We start from the raw sequence: 19,207 nt of genomic DNA, 5'->3' as shown, positions 1-19,207 counted from the left end.
CGTGTCTAGATGCTTACTCCCACAACACGCCGTCACCCCCCTCACAGAGCCAGAAGACAGGTGAGTATAAGAAGAATGATCTTCTATCAAGTAAGTGACGGCTGAGGTGCGGCGCGGCTGGCGGGAGCGCAGCGCGCCATTGCTGCCCACACACAGGCACTACAGGGTGCAGGGTGCGGGGGGGGGGGGGGGCGCCCTGGGCAGCAATAAAAATACCTCAAACTGTCTTAAAGGGGGCATAAGTTGCCGCTGGCACCGGCCTACCCCCGCCAGTATAAATATTAGTGTATATATGAGTGTAAGGACGCGCCATTGCGGGGGCAGAGCTTTTTCCTCAGGCAGCCAGCACACTACTCAGCGCCATTTTCTCTCTCTCCTCAGGCCGCAGAGAACACGCTGGTCCTCTCCTCCACTTCTGACAAGTACAGGGTGCTATTAAGGGGGGCCAAAGCGATTGTGGTGCATTTGATAGTGTATATTACTATGTAAAAAGCGCTGTTAGGCTGTGGACATACTGTGTTCACAGGAAATACTGGCGCTGGGATTGTGAACTGGCTGCTCCTATCCTGTGTCCCTCTGACAGATTTTACTGTGGGTCTGTCCCCAAAATAAGTCCCAGTGTGTCTGTTGGTGTGCTGTACATGTGTGAGGCATGTCTGAGGCAGGGAGTTCCTCCCCGGAGGAAGCCATTTTAGGGACACAGAGTTTTAGTGTGGTGGCGCTACAGGCACACCAAGAGCCTGCATGGGTGAAAGAGATATGTGACAGTATGCATCTGATTAACCATAGATTAGATAAATCTGAATCTAAGGCTGCATGCTGGAGAAAATCTGTGGAAGATGTGATTTTTCAGGATGCGGGCGGCCCCTCTGGGTCACATAAGAGACCATTTGCAAATGGTCACACTGATACCGACACGGTATTGTACACACTGATACCGACACGGATTCTGACTCTTGTGTCGACGATAGTGAATCCAGAGAGATAGATCATAAATTGGCAAAAATATACAATATATGATTGTGGCTATAAGGGACGTGTTGGAGGTTACAAAAACCACTCCTGTACCTCAGGAGAAGGCTTATTTATGTAAAGAAAAGAAGTCCAAAGTCACGTCCCCCCCCTTCACACGAACTAAATGCTCTGTTTGAAGGGATGTGGGTGAATCCAGATAAAGGATTTCGTATTCCCAAAAGGATTCACATAGCTTACCCTTTCCCGGCTGAGGACAGGAAAAAGTGGTCATCCCCTGTGTTAGACGGTGCATTTTCCAGGTTGAGAAAGAAAGTAATTCTCCCTGCTCCTGGCACGGCTTCTCTTAAAGAGCCGGCAGACCGCAAAATGGAAACGACATTGAAATCCATTTATGTTACCAATGGTACACTGATTAGGCCCACTATTGCCTGCGCATGGATGAGTCGCGCTATTGAAAAATGGTCAGAAAGCATGTCATCAGAAATTGACACGATTGATAAAGATAAGATACTCCTTAAATTGGGGAATATCAAGGACGCTGCCACCTACATGCTGGAAGCAATGAAGGATATTGGACTCTTGAGTTCACAGGCCGCTACCATGGCATTATCGGCTAGGCGGGCGTTGTGGATTCGCCAGTGGAACGCGGATGCAGATTCCAAAAGAAACATGGAGGCTCTCCCATATAAAGGTGAGGCCTTATTTGGCGATGGCCTGGATGCGTTAGTCTCGGCGGCTACCGCGGGTAAGTCGTAATTTTTGCCGCCTGCACCAGCAAAAAAGACCTATCACCCGCAAATGCAGTCCTTTCGGCCCAATAAATACAAAAAAGCGAGAGGTTCCCCCTTCTTTGCAGGTAGGGGAAGGGGAAAGAAGCCCACAGCGGCTCCAGGTTCCCAGGAGCAGAAGTCTACCCCTACTTCTGCCAAATCCCCAGCATGACGCTGGAGCTCCCTTGCGGGAGGCCGCTCGGGTGGGTGCACGTCTCAAACTCTTCAGCCAAGGTTGGATTCTGTCTATCCTGGATCCCTGGGTGTTGCAAATAGTATCCCAGGGTTACAAACTGGAGTTTCAAGACGTGCCTCCATGCCGATTTTTCAAATCGACCTTGCCAGTTTCTCTGACAGAAAGAGAAGCAGTGACAGCGGCAATACAAAAATTATATCAAGACCAGGTCATAGTCCTGGTACCGTCGTCTCAACAAGGGAGGGGTTTTTATTCCAGCCTCTTTGTTGTTCCAAAGCCGGACGGCTCGGTCAGACTGATCCTAAATCTAAAAGATCTGAATTGTTACCTAAAAAGGTTCAAGTTCAAGATGGAATCATTTCGGGCAGTGATTGCCAGTCTGGAGGAGGGGGACTACTTGGTGTCGGTGGACATAAAGGATGCTTACCTGCATGTTCCCATTTATCCTCCTCACCAGGCTTATCTGAGATTCGCGGTCCAGGATTGCCATTACCAATTCCAGACGTTGCCTTTCGGTCTCTCCACGGCGCCAAGGGTATTCACCAAGGTGATGGTGGAGATGATGGTCCTCCTTCGTCAGAAAGGAGTCAGTATAATTCCTTATCTGGATGATCTCCTGATAAAGGCGAGATCCAGGGAGCAGTTGTTACAAAACAGATCACTCTCTCTGTCAATACTCCAACAACACGGGTGGATCATAAATTACTCAAAGTCACAGTTGGAACCGACGACAAGGTTGTCTTTCCTCTGGATGATTCTGGACACAAGTTCAGAGAGTATTTCTTCCGCTGGAAAAGGCTCTGGAAATCCAGAAAATGGTAAAACAGATATTGAAACCATCAAGTGTGTCGATCCATCAGTGCATTCGGTTGTTGGGGAAGATGGTGGCGGCCTACGAGGCCATACAGTTTGGCAGGTTCCATGCCAAAGTATTCCAGTGGGACCTGTTGGACAAGTGGTCGGGGTCACACCTACACATGCACAGAAAGATAATCCTGTTGTCAAGTACCAGGATTTCGCTCCTGTGGTGGTTGCACAGCTCTCACCTGCTAGAGGGACGCAGGTTCGGGATTCAGGACTGGGTCCTGGTAACCACGGATGCAAGTCTCCAAGGCTGGGGAGCAGTCTCTCAGGGAGAAAACTTCCAGGGACGTTGGTCACATCAGGAAGCCTGCCTTCACATAAACGTTCTGGAACTAAGAGCCATTTACAACGGCCTTCAACAAGCGGTACATCTTCTTCAAGACCGTCCCGTGCAGATCCAGGCGGACAATGTAACAGCAGTCGCATACATAAACAGGCAGGGTGGAACGAAAAGCAGAGCGGCAATGGCAGAGGCGACAAAAACCCTCCGCTGGGCAGAAAAACATCTACAAGCTCTGTCGGCAATATTCATTCCGGAAGTAGACAACTGGGAAGCAGACTTCCTCAGCAGACACGATCTCCATCCAGGAGAGTGGGGCCTCCACCAAGAAGTCTTCGCAGAGGTGACAAATCTTTGGGGAATTCCTCAAATAGACGTGATGGCGTCTCGTCTCAACAAGAAGCTTCAGAGATACTGTTCCAGGTCGAGAGACCCTCAAGCAGTAGCAGTGGATGCACTGGTGACCCAGTGGGTGTTTCCGTCAGTGTATGTCTTCCCTCCACTTCCGCTGATCCCAAAAGTACTCAGGATCATAAGAAAAACAAGGGTTCGAGCAATCTTCATTGCCCCAGACTGACCAAGGAGGACTTGGTACCCAGATCTTCTGCAGTTGCTCATAGAAGATCCTCAGCCTCTTCCTCCTCGAGAGGACCTGCTGCAGCAGGGGCCGTGCGTGTACCAAGACTTAACGCGGCTACGTTAAGCGCCGTATCCTTGCCAGGAAGGGTATTCCCAAGGAAGTCATCCCCACCCTTATTCAGGCCAGAAAGGGAGTAACGTCGAAACATTACCACCGTATTTGGAGAAAATATGTGTCTTGGTGTGAATCCAAGAAAGCTCCTACGGAAGAGTTTCACTTAGGACGTTTTCTCCATTTCTTGCATGGTGGTGTGGAGGCGGGCCTCCGATTGGGATCAATCAAGGTCCAGATTTCGGCCTTGTCAGTGTTCTTCCAGGAACAATTGGCCTCTCTTCCAGAGGTTCAGACCTTCGTGAAAGGGGTTATGCACATCCAGCCTCCATTCGTGCCTCCAGTGGCACCATGGGAACTTAATGTGGTATTGCAGTTCCTTCAATCGGATTGGTTTGAGCCTCTACAAAAGATAGAGTTGAAGTTTCTCACTTGGAAAGTGGTGATGCTTTTGGCATTGGCATCCGCGCGGCGGGTGTCCGAATTGGGGGCCTAGTCTCACAAGAGCCCTTACCTGATCTTCCATGAAGATAGGGCAGAGTTGAGGACTCGTCCACATTTTCTTCCGAAGGTGGTTTCATCTTTCCACATAAACTAACCTATTGTAGTGCCAGTAGTTACTGACACATTCACTGATTCAAAATCTCTAGATGTGGTTAGAGCTTTGAAAATCTATGTTGCTAGAATGGCTCGTATACGGAAAACAGAGGCTCTGTTTGTCCTGTATGCTCACAACAAGATTGGCTGTCCTGCTATTGCACGTTGGATTAGGATTACGATTCAGCAAGCTCATACTACGGCTGGATTGCCGTTACCGACGTCGGTAAAGGCCCACTCCACTAGGAAGGTGGGCTCATCCTGGGCGGCTGTCCGGGGGGTCTCGGCATTACAACTTTGCCGAGCAGCTACCTGGTCAGGGTCAAACACATTTGCTAAGTTCTACAAGTTTGACACCTTGGCCGATGAGGACCAAAAGTTTGGTCAATCGGTGCTGCAGGGTCATCCGCACACTCCCGCCCGTACTGGAGCTTTGGTACAGACCCCATGGTCCTGATGTCGTCCCCAGCATCCTCTAGGACGTATGAGAAAATAGGATTTTGATACCTACCGGTAAATCCTTTTCTCCTAGTCCTTAGATGATGCTGGCCGCCCGTCCCAGTGCGTACTTTACCTGCAGTTTAGTTATTACAGTTACACAAGTTTTGTTATCTTAGTTTCAGCATGTTGCTGCATTTGGTTCATGCCTGTTGGCGTGTGTTATGTTGAATGCCATGTGTGCGGCATGGTTGAGGGTGTGAGTTGGTAAATGTCTCACCACTAGTTAAGTAATTCCTTTCCTCGAAATGTCAGTCTCCCTGGGCACAGTTCCTACAACTGAAGTAGGAGGGGCATAGAGGGAGGAGCCAGTTCACACCCAATGAAAAGTCTTTAGAGTGCCCATGTCTCCTACGGATCCCGTCTATACCCCATGATCTTGATGTAGTCCCCAGCATCCTTTACGGCCTAGAAAAAAAGGATTTACCGGTAGGTATCAAAATCCTATTTTTCATAATCCCCATTATTAATTAGCCCCAACATCATCAAATAATTAGCCATGTGCATTATCCTCCTAATTACCATAACTCCTTATAACTTCTATTCTTTATATACATATGCAAAACTTATGTCTTATACAGTGTTGCTTAAAATATAATAACAAAACCCACATTTCCCTTAAAGACTTAAGGGAAGTGTGCTTTGAGTTATTTTGAACGCCTTGTATCCAGTTGATCATTTATGCGTAGGTGTGGATCCATTTATTTTATTGTACATAGGCACCTTAAGATGCACACAAGGAGATACCATTTGAATTATTGCTACTTTCTATAAGCCATACCCATTTCCCCCTATACCCATAAAGGGGGTACACACGGAGAGAGCCGTGTTTAAAATCTAAGCAATCTGACTAGATTACTTAGATTTTAAGCACGGATCTGTCGTGTGTATGCCCCCAGCGATAGCCGCGCATCGCTATTGCCGGTGCTAGATTGAGCCTGCATGCAGGCTCAATCTAGCGGGTCGCTCACTTCAGCGCTGTGTGAAGTGAGTGCCCCCCTCGCTCAGCACACATTGCGCTGTGCTGAGCGGGGGGAGAGATGTGTACTGAGCGGTCTGTATTAAGATCACTCAGCACACATCTCTCCCGTCAGTACTGGCCTTTATTCACCTGTTGGGGTTGTCATCTGATTCTCTTGTTCCAGCCAACCAGCATTCAGGAAGCAGGCAGGCACTGCATTTCCCTCAGAGACTGTACATCAGAGGGAGATGGGGGTGTGAAGCCTATTGCTGTAATGCATGTCCCTTGGGAATAAGATGTATGATCTGACACTGCAGCTAACTTAATACTAGATCCCACCAGGGATCACGGCCCTAACTCCCCTGCTGGCGCCACCCCTCCTCCATCACACCGGTCAGATGCCCCACTAGCCCTCTCCTAGCTATACCCCTGCTCGCCACTAGCACGCATTAGTAAGTTGCAATGCACATCAAGTTAACCTACGTTAAGCATTTTGCGAGCCAAATCACTGGTAATTCATTATAGCTCCTAGTTTCAATCGGGTGGTACTCATGTGACCGGCGGTCGGGTGACCGACAGTCACATGACCTCCTCCACCATCCCGACCGCTCACTATCCCAATGGTAGGCATGCCGCCCAACAGGGACTATTTCCACTCGTGGGTGTCCACGACACCCATAGAGTGGGAATAGAACCCGTGGCGACCGCAGGTCGCCACCGAGCCCACAGTGTGGCGAGCGCAGCGAGCCCGCAAGGGGCTTGCTGCACTCGCCCCTCCCCGCCGGGATCCCGGCGTCGGTATGCTGCCGGGATCCTGGCGTCGGTAAGGGTCAGCCGTACTACACCCGTTTCAATCCTACCACATTCCACAATACAGTAGTTGGGGAAGTTTTTAATTTTATAGAATAACTCATTATTAAACTAAAAATAATATACATGTAATAATAAATCCATAATATTCAAGCGGTCGATATTTTGATTGTTGACATCTTGTACCATATTGACATTTCGGTTGTTCACTTTTAAAATATCGACACAATCGAAATGTCAACAAAACAGTGTTAACATTTTAAATATAAACATTTTCATGGTCTGCATTGAGATTACCCCTTTATATCAGTTTCTCTAAATCAGATTACCTTCTGACAAATGATCATTATTATCTTTTATTAGTGTGGACATATTACACTGCACTGTGTTGTGAAGAGAGCATGACACCTAGAAATTACAATGACGCGAAAAGAATGTGAGCTCCTTTGTGCCGGGCCCTATACACTGTATAATCTAAGATGTGTAGAGAACAATACATAGAATAGTGGAAAACAATTGTTGAGAGGAATAGACAATTGTTATTTTCTAAACGTTCCGTGAGCTGGTTAAATCCATGGATACCAGACAGAGAACATGGAGTATGTCAGACAATTTTGTTTCTATGGCAAATGATGGAGACAGGAAGAATCCCTGACAGAGAGCCAATGCAGAGAACCTTTGCCATTACTATATATGAAAACCTTTGCATTATCAAGCAAAATAATAGTGCTGAAATAATTGTTGCATTTATCTTTAGCGGACCATTAACTCTGCAACCATTAATGTTTCTTTTTCCTTATTTACTTTGAAAAGTCTTCTTCAGCTTTTTTTTTTTTTTACATGAAATGAAGCCGTAAAATAGGGGGAGGCAGTTACGAGACTGGCGATCACAATACCGATACTGAAATCCTGCACCGTTACAGTCCCGACAGTCTGCATGCCGACTAACAGGGACTTTTCCCACTCGTGGGTGTCCAGAGTGGGAATATAACCTATGGCGAGCGCAGTGAGCCCGCAAGGGGCTTCGCTCTGCTCGGGCCCCCTCTCTGCCATCTGCAAGCCAGGATTCCGGCGTCGTTATGCTGACCCAACCAATGCTATTCTTCATTCTGGCCATTTACAAGTAAATGGCCAGTATACGATACTAAATGATTTTAGCAATCAAAGAAAATGGATATTAGGCAATTATCATATGTCTTTGCTTACATTGCTTTGCTATACAGAAATTGCACATTGCAGTTACTGGGTAGTGCCTGTGCGCCTAAAACCAACTTTCTCTAACGTCCTAAGTGGATGCTGGGGACTCCGTCAGGACCATGGGGTTTAGCGGCTCCGCAGGAGACAGGGCACAATAATAAAAGCTTTAGGATCAGGTGGTGTGCACTGGCTCCTCCCCCTATGACCCTCCTCCAAGCCTCAGTTAGATCTTTGTGCCCGGCCGAGAAGGGTGCAATCTAGGTGGCTCTCCTGAGCTGCTTAGAATAAAAGTTTAAGTTAGGTTTTTTATTTTCAGTGAGTCCTGCTGGCAACAGGCTCACTGCTACGAGGGACTTAGGGGAGAGAAGTAAACTCACCTGCGTGCAGGATGGATTGGCTTCTTAGGCTACTGGACACCATTAGCTCCAGAGGGAGTCGGAACACAGGTCTCACCCTGGGGTTCGTCCCGGAGCCGTGCCGCCGACCCCCCTTGCAGATGCCGAAGTTGAAGAGGTCCAGAGGTCCAGAAACAGGCGGCAGAAGACTTTCAGTCTTCATAAGGTAGCGCACAGCACTGCAGCTGTGCACCATTGTTGTCAGCACACTTCATACCAGCGGTCACTGAGGGTGCAGGGCGCTGGGGGGGGCGCCCTGGGCAGCAATGTATTATACCTTTTTTATGGCTAAAATACATCACATATAGCCCTTGAGGCTATATGGATGTATTTAACCCCTGCCAGATCTCACAAACTCCGGGAGAAGAGCCCGCCGTTTTAGGGGGCGGGGCCTATTCTCCTCAGCACACGGCGCCATTTTCCTGCTCAGCTCTGCTGTGAGGAAGGCTCCCAGGCTCTCCCCTGCACTGCACTACAGAAACAGGGTTAAAACAGAGAGGGGGGGCACTTATTTGGCGATATGATTACATATGTGAAAATGCTATAAGGGAAAACACTTGTATAAGGGGTTGTCCCTGTATAATTATAGCGTTTTTGGTGTGTGCTGGCAAACTCTCCCTCTGTCTCCCCAAAGGGCTAGTGGGGTCCTGTCCTCTATCAGAGCATTCCCTGTGTGTGTGCTGTGTGTCGGTACGTGTGTGTCGACATGTAGGAGGACGATGTTGGTGAGGAGGCGGAGCAAATTGCCTGTATTGGTGATGTCACTCTCTAGGGAGTCGACACCGGAATGGATGGCTTATTTAGGAATTACGTGATAATGTCAACACGATGCAAGGTCGGTTGACGACATGAGACGGCCGGCAAACAAATTAGTACCTGTCCAGGCGTCTCAGACACCGTCAGGGGCTTGTAAAAACGCCCATTTACCTCAGTTGGTCGACACAGACACGGACACTGACTTCAGTGTCGACGGTGAAGAAACAAACGTATTTTCCTTTAGGGCCACACGTTACATGTTAAGGGCAATGAAGGAGGTGTTACATATTTCTGATACTACAAGTACCACAAAGAAGGGTATTATGTAGGGTGGGAATAATCTACTTGTAGTTTTTCCTGAATCAGATAAATTAAAGTGTGTGATGATACGTGGGTTTCCTCCGATAGAAAATTATTGGAGGTATACCCTTTCCCGCCAGAAGTGAGGGCGAGTTGGGAAACACACCTTAGGGTGGATAAGGCGCTCACACGCTTATAAAAACAAGTGGCGTTACCGTCTCCAGATACGGCCGCCCTCAAAGAGCCAGCTGATAGGAAGCTGAAAAATATCCTAAAAAGTATATACACACATACTGGTGTTATACTACGACCAGCAATCGCCTCAGCCTGGATGTGCAGCGCTGGGGGGGCTTGGTCGGATTTCCTGACTGAAAATATTGATACCCTTGACAGGAACAATATTTTATTGACTATAGAGCATTTTAAGGATGCATTTCTATATATGCGAGATGCGCAGAGGGATATTTGCATTCTGGCATCAAGAGTAGATGTGATGTCCATATCTGCCAGACGATGTTTATAGACACGACAGTGGTCAGGTGATGCAGATTCCAGACGGCACATGGAAGTATTGCCGTATAAAGGGGCGGTCCATCGGACCTGGTGGCCATGGCAACAGCTGGAAAATCCACTTTTGTTACCCCAAGTCACATCTCAGCAGAAAAGGACACAGTCTTTTCAGTCTCAGTCCTTTCGTACCCATAAAGGCAGGAGGGCAAAAGGCCAGTCATATCTGCCCAGGGTTAGAGGAAAGGGAAGAAGACTGCAGCAGGCAGCCCATTCCCAGGAACAGAAGTCCTCCACAGCTTCTGCCAAGTCCGCAGCATGACGCTGGGGCCATACAAGCGGACTCAGGTGCGGTGGGGGGTCATCTCAAGAGTTTCAGCACGCAGTGGGCTCACTCGCAAGTGGACTCCTGGATCCTACACGTAGTATCCCAGGTGTACATTGGAAATTCGAGACGTCTTCCCCTCACAAGTTCCTGAAGTCTGCTTTACCAACGTCTCCCTCCGACAGGGAGGCAGTATTGGAAAAAAATTCACAGGCTGTATTCCCAGCAGGTGATAATCAAAGTACCCCTCCTACAACAAGGGAAGGGGTATTATTCCACACTATATTGTGGTACTGAAGCCAAACGGCTCGGTGAGATCTAAAAGATTTGAACAATTACATACAAGGGTTCAAATCAAGATGGAGTCACTCAGAGCAGTGATAGCGAACCAGGACGATATGGTGTCACTGGATATCAGGGACGCTTACCTACATGTCCAAATTTTGCCCTTCTCACCAAGGGTATCTCAGGTTCGTGGTACAGAACTGTCACTATCCGTTCAGACGCTGCCGTTTGGATTGTCCACGGCACCCCGGGTCTTTACCATGGTAATGGCCGAAATGATGATTCTTCCTAAAAGAAATATGGACGCTTTCCTGATAAGGGCAAGGTCCAGAGAACAGTTGGCGGTCGGAGTAGCACTATCTCAAGTAGTTCTACGACAGCACGAGTGGATTCTAAATATTCCAAAATCGCAGCTTTTTCCGACGACACGTCTAATGTTCCTAGAAATGATTCTGGACACAGTCCAGAAAAGGATGTTTTCTCCCGGAGAAGAAGACCAGGGAGTTATCCGAGCTAGTCAGGAACCTCCTAAAACCAGGAAAAGTATCAGTGCATCATTGCACAAGGGTCCTGTGAAAAATGGTGGTTTCTTACAAAGCGATCCCATTCGGTAGATTTCACGCAAGAACCTTTCAGTGGAATCTGCTGGGAAAATGGTCCGGATCGCATCTTCAGATGCATCAGCGGATAACCCTGTCTCCAAGGACAAGGGTGTTTTCTTCTGCGGTGGCTGCAGAGTGCTCATCTATGAAAGGGCCGCAGATTCGACATTCAGGACTGGGTCCTGGTGACCACGGATGCCAGCCTGAGTGGCTGGGGAGCAGTCACACAAGGAAAAAATTTCCAGGGAGTGTGATCAAGTCTGGAGACTTCTCTCCACATAAATATACTGGAGCTAAGGGCAATTTACAAGGCTCTAAGCTTAGCAAGACCTCTGCTTCAAGGTCAGCCGGTATTGATCCAGTGGGACAACATCACGGCAGTCGCCCACGTAAACAGACAGGGCGGCACATGAAGCAGGAGGGAAATGGCAGAAACTGCAAGGATTCTTCGCTGGGCGAAAAATCATGTGATAACACTCTCAGCAGTGTTAATTCCGGGAGTGGAAAACTGGGAAGCAAACTTCCTCAGCAGGCATAACCTCCACCCGGGAGAGTGGGGACTTCAGCGGGAAGTCTTCCACATGATTGTAAACCGTTGGGAAAAACCAAAGGTGGACATGATGGCGTCCCGCCTGAACAAAAAACTAGACAAATATTGCGCCAGGTCAAGGGACCCTCAGGCAATAGCGGTGGACGCTCTGGTAACACTGTGGGTGTACCAGTCAGGGTATGTGTTCCCTCCTATGCATCTCATACCAAAAGTACTGAGAATCATAAGAAGGAGATGAGTAAGAACGATACTCGTGGTTCCGGATGGGTCAAGAAGGACTTGGTACCCGGAACTTCAAGAGATGCTCGCGGAAGAACCGTGGCCTCTACCTTTAAGAAAGGACCTGCTCCAGCAGGGGCCTTGTCTGTTCCAAGACTTACCGCGGCTGCGTTTGACGGCATGGCAGTTGAACGCCGGATCCTGAAAGTGCATTCCAGATGAAGTCATCCCTACCCTGGTCGAAGCCAGGAAGGATGTAACCGCAAAACATTTTCACCGCATTTGGCGAAAATATGTTGCGTGGTGTGAGGCCAAGAAGGTCCCTACAGAGGAATTCCAACTGGGTCGTTTCCTACATTTCCTGAAAACAGGACTGTCTATGGGCCTAAAATTAGGGTCCATTAAGGTTCAAATTTCGACCCTGTCAAATTTCTACCAAAAAGAACTGGCTTCAGTGCCTGAAGTTCAGACGTTTGTAAAAGGGGTACTGCATATACAGCCTCCTGTTGTGCCCCCAGTGGCACCTTGGGATCTCAATGTTGTTTTGAGTTTCCTAAAGTCACATTGGTTTGATCCACTCACCACTGTGGAATTAAAATATTTCACATGGAAGGTGAAGATTCTATTAGCCCTGGCTTCAGCCAGGCGTGTGTCAGAATGGGCGGCTTTATCATATAAAAGCCCTTACTTCATTTTTCATTCTGACAGGGCAGAATTGAGGACTCGTCCTCAATTTCTCCTTAAGGTGTTTTCTGTTTTTCACATGAACCAACCTATTGTGGTACCTGCGGCTACTAGGGACTTGGAGGACTCCAAGTTACTTGACGTTGTCAGGGCCCTGAAAATATATGTTTCCAGGACGACTGGAGTCAGAAAATCTGACTCGCTGTTTAGCCTGTATGCACCCAACAAGATGGGTGTTCCTGCTTCTAAGCAGACGATTGCTCGCTGGATTTGTAGTACAATTCAGCTTGCACATTCTGTGGCAGGCTTGCCACAGCCAAATTCAGTAAAAGCCCATTCCACAAGGAAGTGGGCTCATCTTGGGCGGCTGCCCGAGGGGTCTCGGCTTTACAACTTTGCCGAGCTGCTACTTGGTCAGGGGCACACCCTGACTGAGGAGGACCTGGAGTTCTCTCATTCGGTGCTGCAGAGTCATCCGCACTCTCCCGCCCGTTTGGGAGCTTTGGTATAATCCCCATGGTCCTGACGGAGTCCCCAGCATCCACTTAGGACGTTAGAGAAAATAAGAATTTACTTACCGATAATTCTATTTCTCGTAGTCCGTAGTGGATGCTGGGCGCCCATCCCAAGTGCGGATTGTCTGCAATACTTATACATAGTTATTGTTACAAAAATCGGGTTATTCTTGTTGTGAGCCATCTTTTCAGAGGCTCCTTCGTTGTTATCATACTGTTAACTGGGTTCAGATCACAGGTTGTACGGTGTGATTGGTGTGGCTGGTATGAGTCTTACCCGGGATTCAATATCCTTCCTTATTATGCACGCTCGTCCGGGCACAGTATCCTAACTGAGGCTTGGAGGAGGGTCATAGGGGGAGGAGCCAGTGCACACCACCTGATCCTAAAGCTTTTATTATTGTGCCCTGTCTCCTGCGGAGCCGCTAAACCCCATGGTCCTGACGGAGTCCCCAGCATCCACTACGGACTACGAGAAATAGAATTATCGGTAAGTAAATTCTTATTTTAGCATATGAAACAATAATAACTTAGCATTATATTACATTGTACTAGAGCCCATGAATTATAGATTTTCTGATTTACCTTTTTGTATTAAGTTTATACAGAGAATATCCTATTGCACAATATCCAGTGTCAATAACTCCATTTTAAATGTTTATTAGATTCTCCACAGAAATAGGCTCTGGTTTAGTTGAAGTGATCTCACCTCCTGCCGCCTATTATCCAGACATGACAAATTTAAAGGAGACATTTGGAGATTCAAAGGAAAGAGTTAGGTATGTGATACAACAAATACACAGCACCATGTGATATGTGTAACGGAAGAATCAGTTCTCTCTTCTTTTTTTTTTCTTGTTAAAATTAAAATACAGCACTTACTGGCTCCTTTTTCAGGTAATGCAGTGGAAGTATTGCATTTGGGAGTCATTAGCCTGCATGTTCTAATAATTCTGCTCACAATGTTTTTTCTTAGGGCTCACACATTGTTGGTCTATCTAATTTCTTTGAGGGGGAGAATTAGAATCAGTCGAGCTAAAGGGAAGTGTGTGTGTGGGGGGGGGGGGTAGTTAGTGCCAATCAGAACATCTACCTATAAGTGGAACAGTCTGCCAGCAGAGGTGGAAGAGAGATTTAAACATTGCAAAGATCAGCATATCCTAAATCAGGGGAAAATGCTGAGAATGCTTTTAGGAACAACCATGGTCTAGATATGTATTTCTCTAACGTCCTAAGTGGATGCTGGGGACTCCGTCAGGACCATGGGGTTTAGCGGCTCCGCAGGAGACAGGGCACAATAATAAAAGCTTTAGGATCAGGTGGTGTGCACTGGCTCCTCCCCCTATGACCCTCCTCCAAGCCTCAGTTAGATTTTTGTGCCCGGCCGAGAAGGGTGCAATCTAGGTGGCTCTCCTGAGCTGCTTAGAATAAAAGTTTAAGTTAGGTTTTTTATTTTCAGTGAGTTCTGCTGGCAACAGGCTCACTGCTACGAGGGACTTAGGGGAGAGAAGTAAACTCACCTGCGTGCAGGATGGATTTGCTTCTTAGGCTACTGGACACCATTAGCTCCAGAGGGAGTCGGAACACAGGTCTCACCCTGGGGTTCGTCCCGGAGCCGTGCCGCCGACCCCCCTTGCAGATGCCGAAGTTGAAGAGGTCCAGAGGTCCAGAAACAGGCGGCAGAAGACTTTCAGTCTTCATAAGGTAGCGCACAGCACTGCAGCTGTGCGCCATTGTTGTCAGCACACTTCATACCAGCGGTCACTGAGGGTGCAGGGCGCTGGGGGGGGCGCCCTGGGCAGCAATGTATTATACCTTTTTTATGGCTAAAATACATCACATATAGCCCTCGAGGCTATATGGATGTATTTAACCCCTGCCAGATCTCACAAACTCCGGGAGAAGAGCCCACCGTTTTAGGGGGCGGGGCCTATTCTCCTCAGCACACGGCACCATTTTCCTGCTCAGCTCTGCTGTGAGGAAGGCTCCCAGGCTCTCCCCTGCACTGCACTACAGAAACAGGGTTAAAACAGAGAGGGGGGGCACTTATTTGGCGATATGATTACATATGTGAAAATGCTATAAGGGAAAACACTTGTATAAGGGGTTGTCCCTGTATAATTATAGCGTTTTTGGTGTGTGCTGGCAAACTCTCCCTCTGTCTCCCCAAAGGGCTAGTGGGGTCCTGTCCTCTATCAGAGCATTCCCTGTGTGTGTGCTGTGTGTCGGTACGTGTGTGTCGACATGTAGGAGGACGATGTTGGTGAGGAGGCGGAGCAAATTGCCTGTATTGGTGATGTCACTCTCTAGGGAGTCGACACCGGAATGGATGGCTTATTTAGGAATTACGTGATAATGTCAACACGATGCAAGGTCGGTTGACGACATGAGACGGCCGGCAAACAAATTAGTACCTGTCCAGGCGTCTCAGACACCGTCAGGGGCTTGTAAAAACGCCCATTTACCTTAGTTGGTCGACACAGACACAGACACGGACACTGACTTCAGTGTCGACGGTGAAGAAACAAACGTATTTTCCTTTAGGGCCACACGTTACATGTTAAGGGCAATGAAGGAGGTGTTACATATTTCTGATACTACAAGTACCACAAATAAGGGTATTATGTAGGGTGGGAATAATCTACTTGTAGTTTTTCCTGAATCAGATAAATTAAAGTGTGTGATGATACGTGGGTTTCCTCCGATAGAAAATTATTGGAGGTATACCCTTTCCCGCCAGAAGTGAGGGCGAGTTGGGAAACACACCTTAGGGTGGATAAGGCGCTCACACGCTTATAAAAACAAGTGGCGTTACCGTCTCCAGATACGGCCGCCCTCAAGGAGCCAGCTGATAGGAAGCTGAAAAATATCCTAAAAAGTATATACACACATACTGGTGTTATACTACGACCAGCAATCGCCTCAGCCTGGATGTGCAGCGCTGGGGGGGCTTGGTCGGATTTCCTGACTGAAAATATTGATACCCTTGACAGGAACAATATTTTATTGACTATAGAGCATTTTAAGGATGCATTTCTATATATGCGAGATGCGCAGAGGGATATTTGCATTCTGGCATCAAGAGTAGATGTGATGTCCATATCTGCCAGACGATGTTTATAGACACGACAGTGGTCAGGTGATGCAGATTCCAGACGGCACATGGAAGTATTGCCGTATAAAGGGGCGGTCCATCGGACCTGGTGGCCATGGCAACAGCTGGAAAATCCACTTTTGTTACCCCAAGTCACATCTCAGCAGAAAAGGACACAGTCTTTTCAGTCTCAGTCCTTTCGTACCCATAAAGGCAGGCGGGCAAAAGGCCAGTCATATCTGCCCAGGGTTAGAGGAAAGGGAAGAAGACTGCAGCAGGCAGCCCATTCCCAGGAACAGAAGTCCTCCACAGCTTCTGCCAAGTCCGCAGCATGACGCTGGGGCCATACAAGCGGACTCAGGTGCGGTGGGGGGTCATCTCAAGAGTTTCAGCACGCAGTGGGCTCACTCGCAAGTGGACTCCTGGATCCTACACGTAGTATCCCAGGTGTACATTGGAAATTCGAGACGTCTTCCCCTCACAAGTTCCTGAAGTCTGCTTTACCAACGTCTCCCTCCGACAGGGAGGCAGTATTGGGAAAAAAATTCACAGGCTGTATTCCCAGCAGGTGATAATCAAGGTACCCCTCCTACAACAAGGGAAGGGGTATTATTCCACACTATATTGTGGTACTGAAGCCAAACGGCTCGGTGAGATCTAAAAGATTTGAACAATTACATACAAGGGTTCAAATCAAGATGGAGTCACTCAGAGCAGTGATAGCGAACCAGGACGATATGGTGTCACTGGATATCAGGGACGCTTACCTACATGTCCAAATTTTGCCCTTCTCACCAAGGGTATCTCAGGTTCGTGGTACAGAACTGTCACTATCAGTTCAGACGCTGCCGTTTGGATTGTCCACGGCACCCCGGGTCTTTACCATGGTAATGGCCGAAATGATGATTCTTCCTAAAAGAAATATGGACGCTTTCCTGATAAGGGCAAGGTCCAGAGAACAGTTGGCGGTCGGAGTAGCACTATCTCAAGTAGTTCTACGACAGCACAAGTGGATTCTAAATATTCCAAAATCGCAGCTTTTTCCGACGACACGTCTAATGTTCCTAGGAATGATTCTGGACACAGTCCAGAAAAGGATGTTTTCTCCCGGAGAAGAAGGCCAGGGAGTTATCCGAGCTAGTCAGGAACCTCCTAAAACCAGGAAAAGTATCAGTGCATCATTGCACAAGGGTCCTGTCAAAAATGGTGGTTTCTTACAAAGCGATCCCATTCGGTAGATTTCACGCAAGAACCTTTCAGTGGAATCTGCTGGGAAAATGGTCCGGATCGCATCTTCAGATGCATCAGCGGATAACCCTGTCTCCAAGGACAAGGGTGTTTTCTTCTGCGGTGGCTGCAGAGTGCTCATCTATGAAAGGGCCACAGATTCGACATTCAGGACTGGGTCCTGGTGACCACGGATGCCAGCCTGAGTGGCTGGGGAGCAGTCACACAAGGAAAAAATTTCCAGGGAGTGTGATCAAGTCTGGAGACTTCTCTCCACATAAATATACTGGAGCTAAGGGCAATTTACAAGGCTCTAAGCTTAGCAAGACCTCTGCTTCAAGGTCAGCCGGTATTGATCCAGTGGGACAACATCACGGCAGTCGCCCACGTAAACAGACAGGGCGGCACATGAAGCAGGAGGGAAATGGCAGAAACTGCAAGGATTCTTCGCTGGGCGAAAAATCATGTGATAACACTCTCAGCAGTGTTAATTCCGGGAGTGGAAAACTGGGAAGCAAACTTCCTCAGCAGGCATAACCTCCACCCGGGAGAGTGGGGACTTCAGCGGGAAGTCTTCCACATGATTGTAAACCGTTGGGAAAAACCAAAGGTGGACATGATGGCGTCCCACCTGAACAAAAAACTAGACAGATATTGCGCCAGGTCAAGGGACCCTCAGGCAATAGCGGTGGACGCTCTGGTAACACTGTGGGTGTACCAGTCAGGGTATGTGTTCCCTCCTATGCATCTCATACCAAAAGTACTGAGAATCATAAGAAGGAGATGAGTAAGAACGATACTCGTGGTTCCGGATGGGTCAAGAAGGACTTGGTACCCGGAACTTCAAGAGATGCTCACGGAAGAAACGTGGCCTCTACCTTTAAGAGAGGACCTGCTCCAGCATGGGCCTTGTCTGTTCCAAGACTTACCGCGGCTGCGTTTGACGGCATGGCAGTTGAACGCCGGATCCTGAAAGGGCATTCCAGATGAAGTCATCCCTACCCTGGTCGAAGCCAGGAAGGATGTAACCGCAAAACATTTTCACTGCATTTGGCGAAAATATGTTGCGTGGTGTGAGGCCAAGAAGGTCCCTACAGAGGAATTCCAACTGGGTCGTTTGCTACATTTCCTGAAAACAGGACTGTCTATGGGCCTAAAATTAGGGTCCATTAAGGTTCAAATTTCGACCCTGTCGAATTTCTTCCAGAAAGAACTGGCTTCAGTGCCTGAAGTTCAGACATTTGTAAAAGGGGTACTGCATATACAGCCTCCTTTTGTGCCCCCAGTGGCACCTTGGGATCTCAATGTTGTTTTGAGTTTCCTAAAGTCACATTGGTTTGATCCACTCACCACTGTGGAATTAAAATATTTCACATGGAAGGTGAAGATTCTATTAGCCCTGGCTTCAGCCAGGCGTGTGTCAGAATGGGCGGCTTTATCATATAAAAGCCCTTACTTAATTTTTCATTCTGACAGGGCAGAATTGAGGACTCGTCCTCAATTTCTCCTTAAGGTGTTTTCTGTTTTTCACATGAACCAACCTATTGTGGTACCTGCGGCTACTAGGGACTTGGAGGACTCCAAGTTACTTGACGTTGTCAGGGCCCTGAAAATATATGTTTCCAGGACGACTGGAGTCAGAAAATCTGACTCGCTGTTTAGCCTGTATGCACCCAACAAGATGGGTGTTCCTGCTTCTAAGCAGACGATTGCTCGCTGGATTTGTAGTACAATTCAGCTTGCACATTCTGTGGCAGGCTTGCCACAGCCAAAATCAGTAAAAGCCCATTCCACAAGGAAGTGGGCTCATCTTGGGCGGCTGCCCGAGGGGTCTCGGCTTTACAACTTTGCCGAGCTGCTACTTGGTCAGGGGCACACCCTGACTGAGGAGGACCTGGAGTTCTCTCAT

The 19,207-nt window shown here is 48.1% G+C and overlaps 1 protein-coding gene across 5 annotated transcripts in view; it reads left to right on the top strand.

Annotated features, from left to right (window-relative positions):
• The window catches only part of MGAT4A (alpha-1,3-mannosyl-glycoprotein 4-beta-N-acetylglucosaminyltransferase A), a 218,703-nt gene that overhangs the window by 156,482 nt on the left and 43,014 nt on the right, over nt 1-19,207 (top strand). For all 5 annotated transcript variants that reach the window (XM_063953344.1, XM_063953345.1, XM_063953346.1 and 2 more), the window contains one exon: nt 13,643-13,756. In XM_063953344.1, the coding sequence (XP_063809414.1) occupies nt 13,643-13,756 (114 nt within the window). The remainder of the gene's footprint in view (nt 1-13,642; nt 13,757-19,207) is intronic.

This window comes from Pseudophryne corroboree, chromosome 2 (genome assembly GCF_028390025.1).
Source record: "Pseudophryne corroboree isolate aPseCor3 chromosome 2, aPseCor3.hap2, whole genome shotgun sequence".
Lineage (NCBI taxonomy): Eukaryota > Metazoa > Chordata > Amphibia > Anura > Myobatrachidae > Pseudophryne > Pseudophryne corroboree.
The sequence above is the reverse complement of the archived record's forward strand: the minus strand, read 5'-3'. Positions and strand labels throughout refer to the sequence as shown.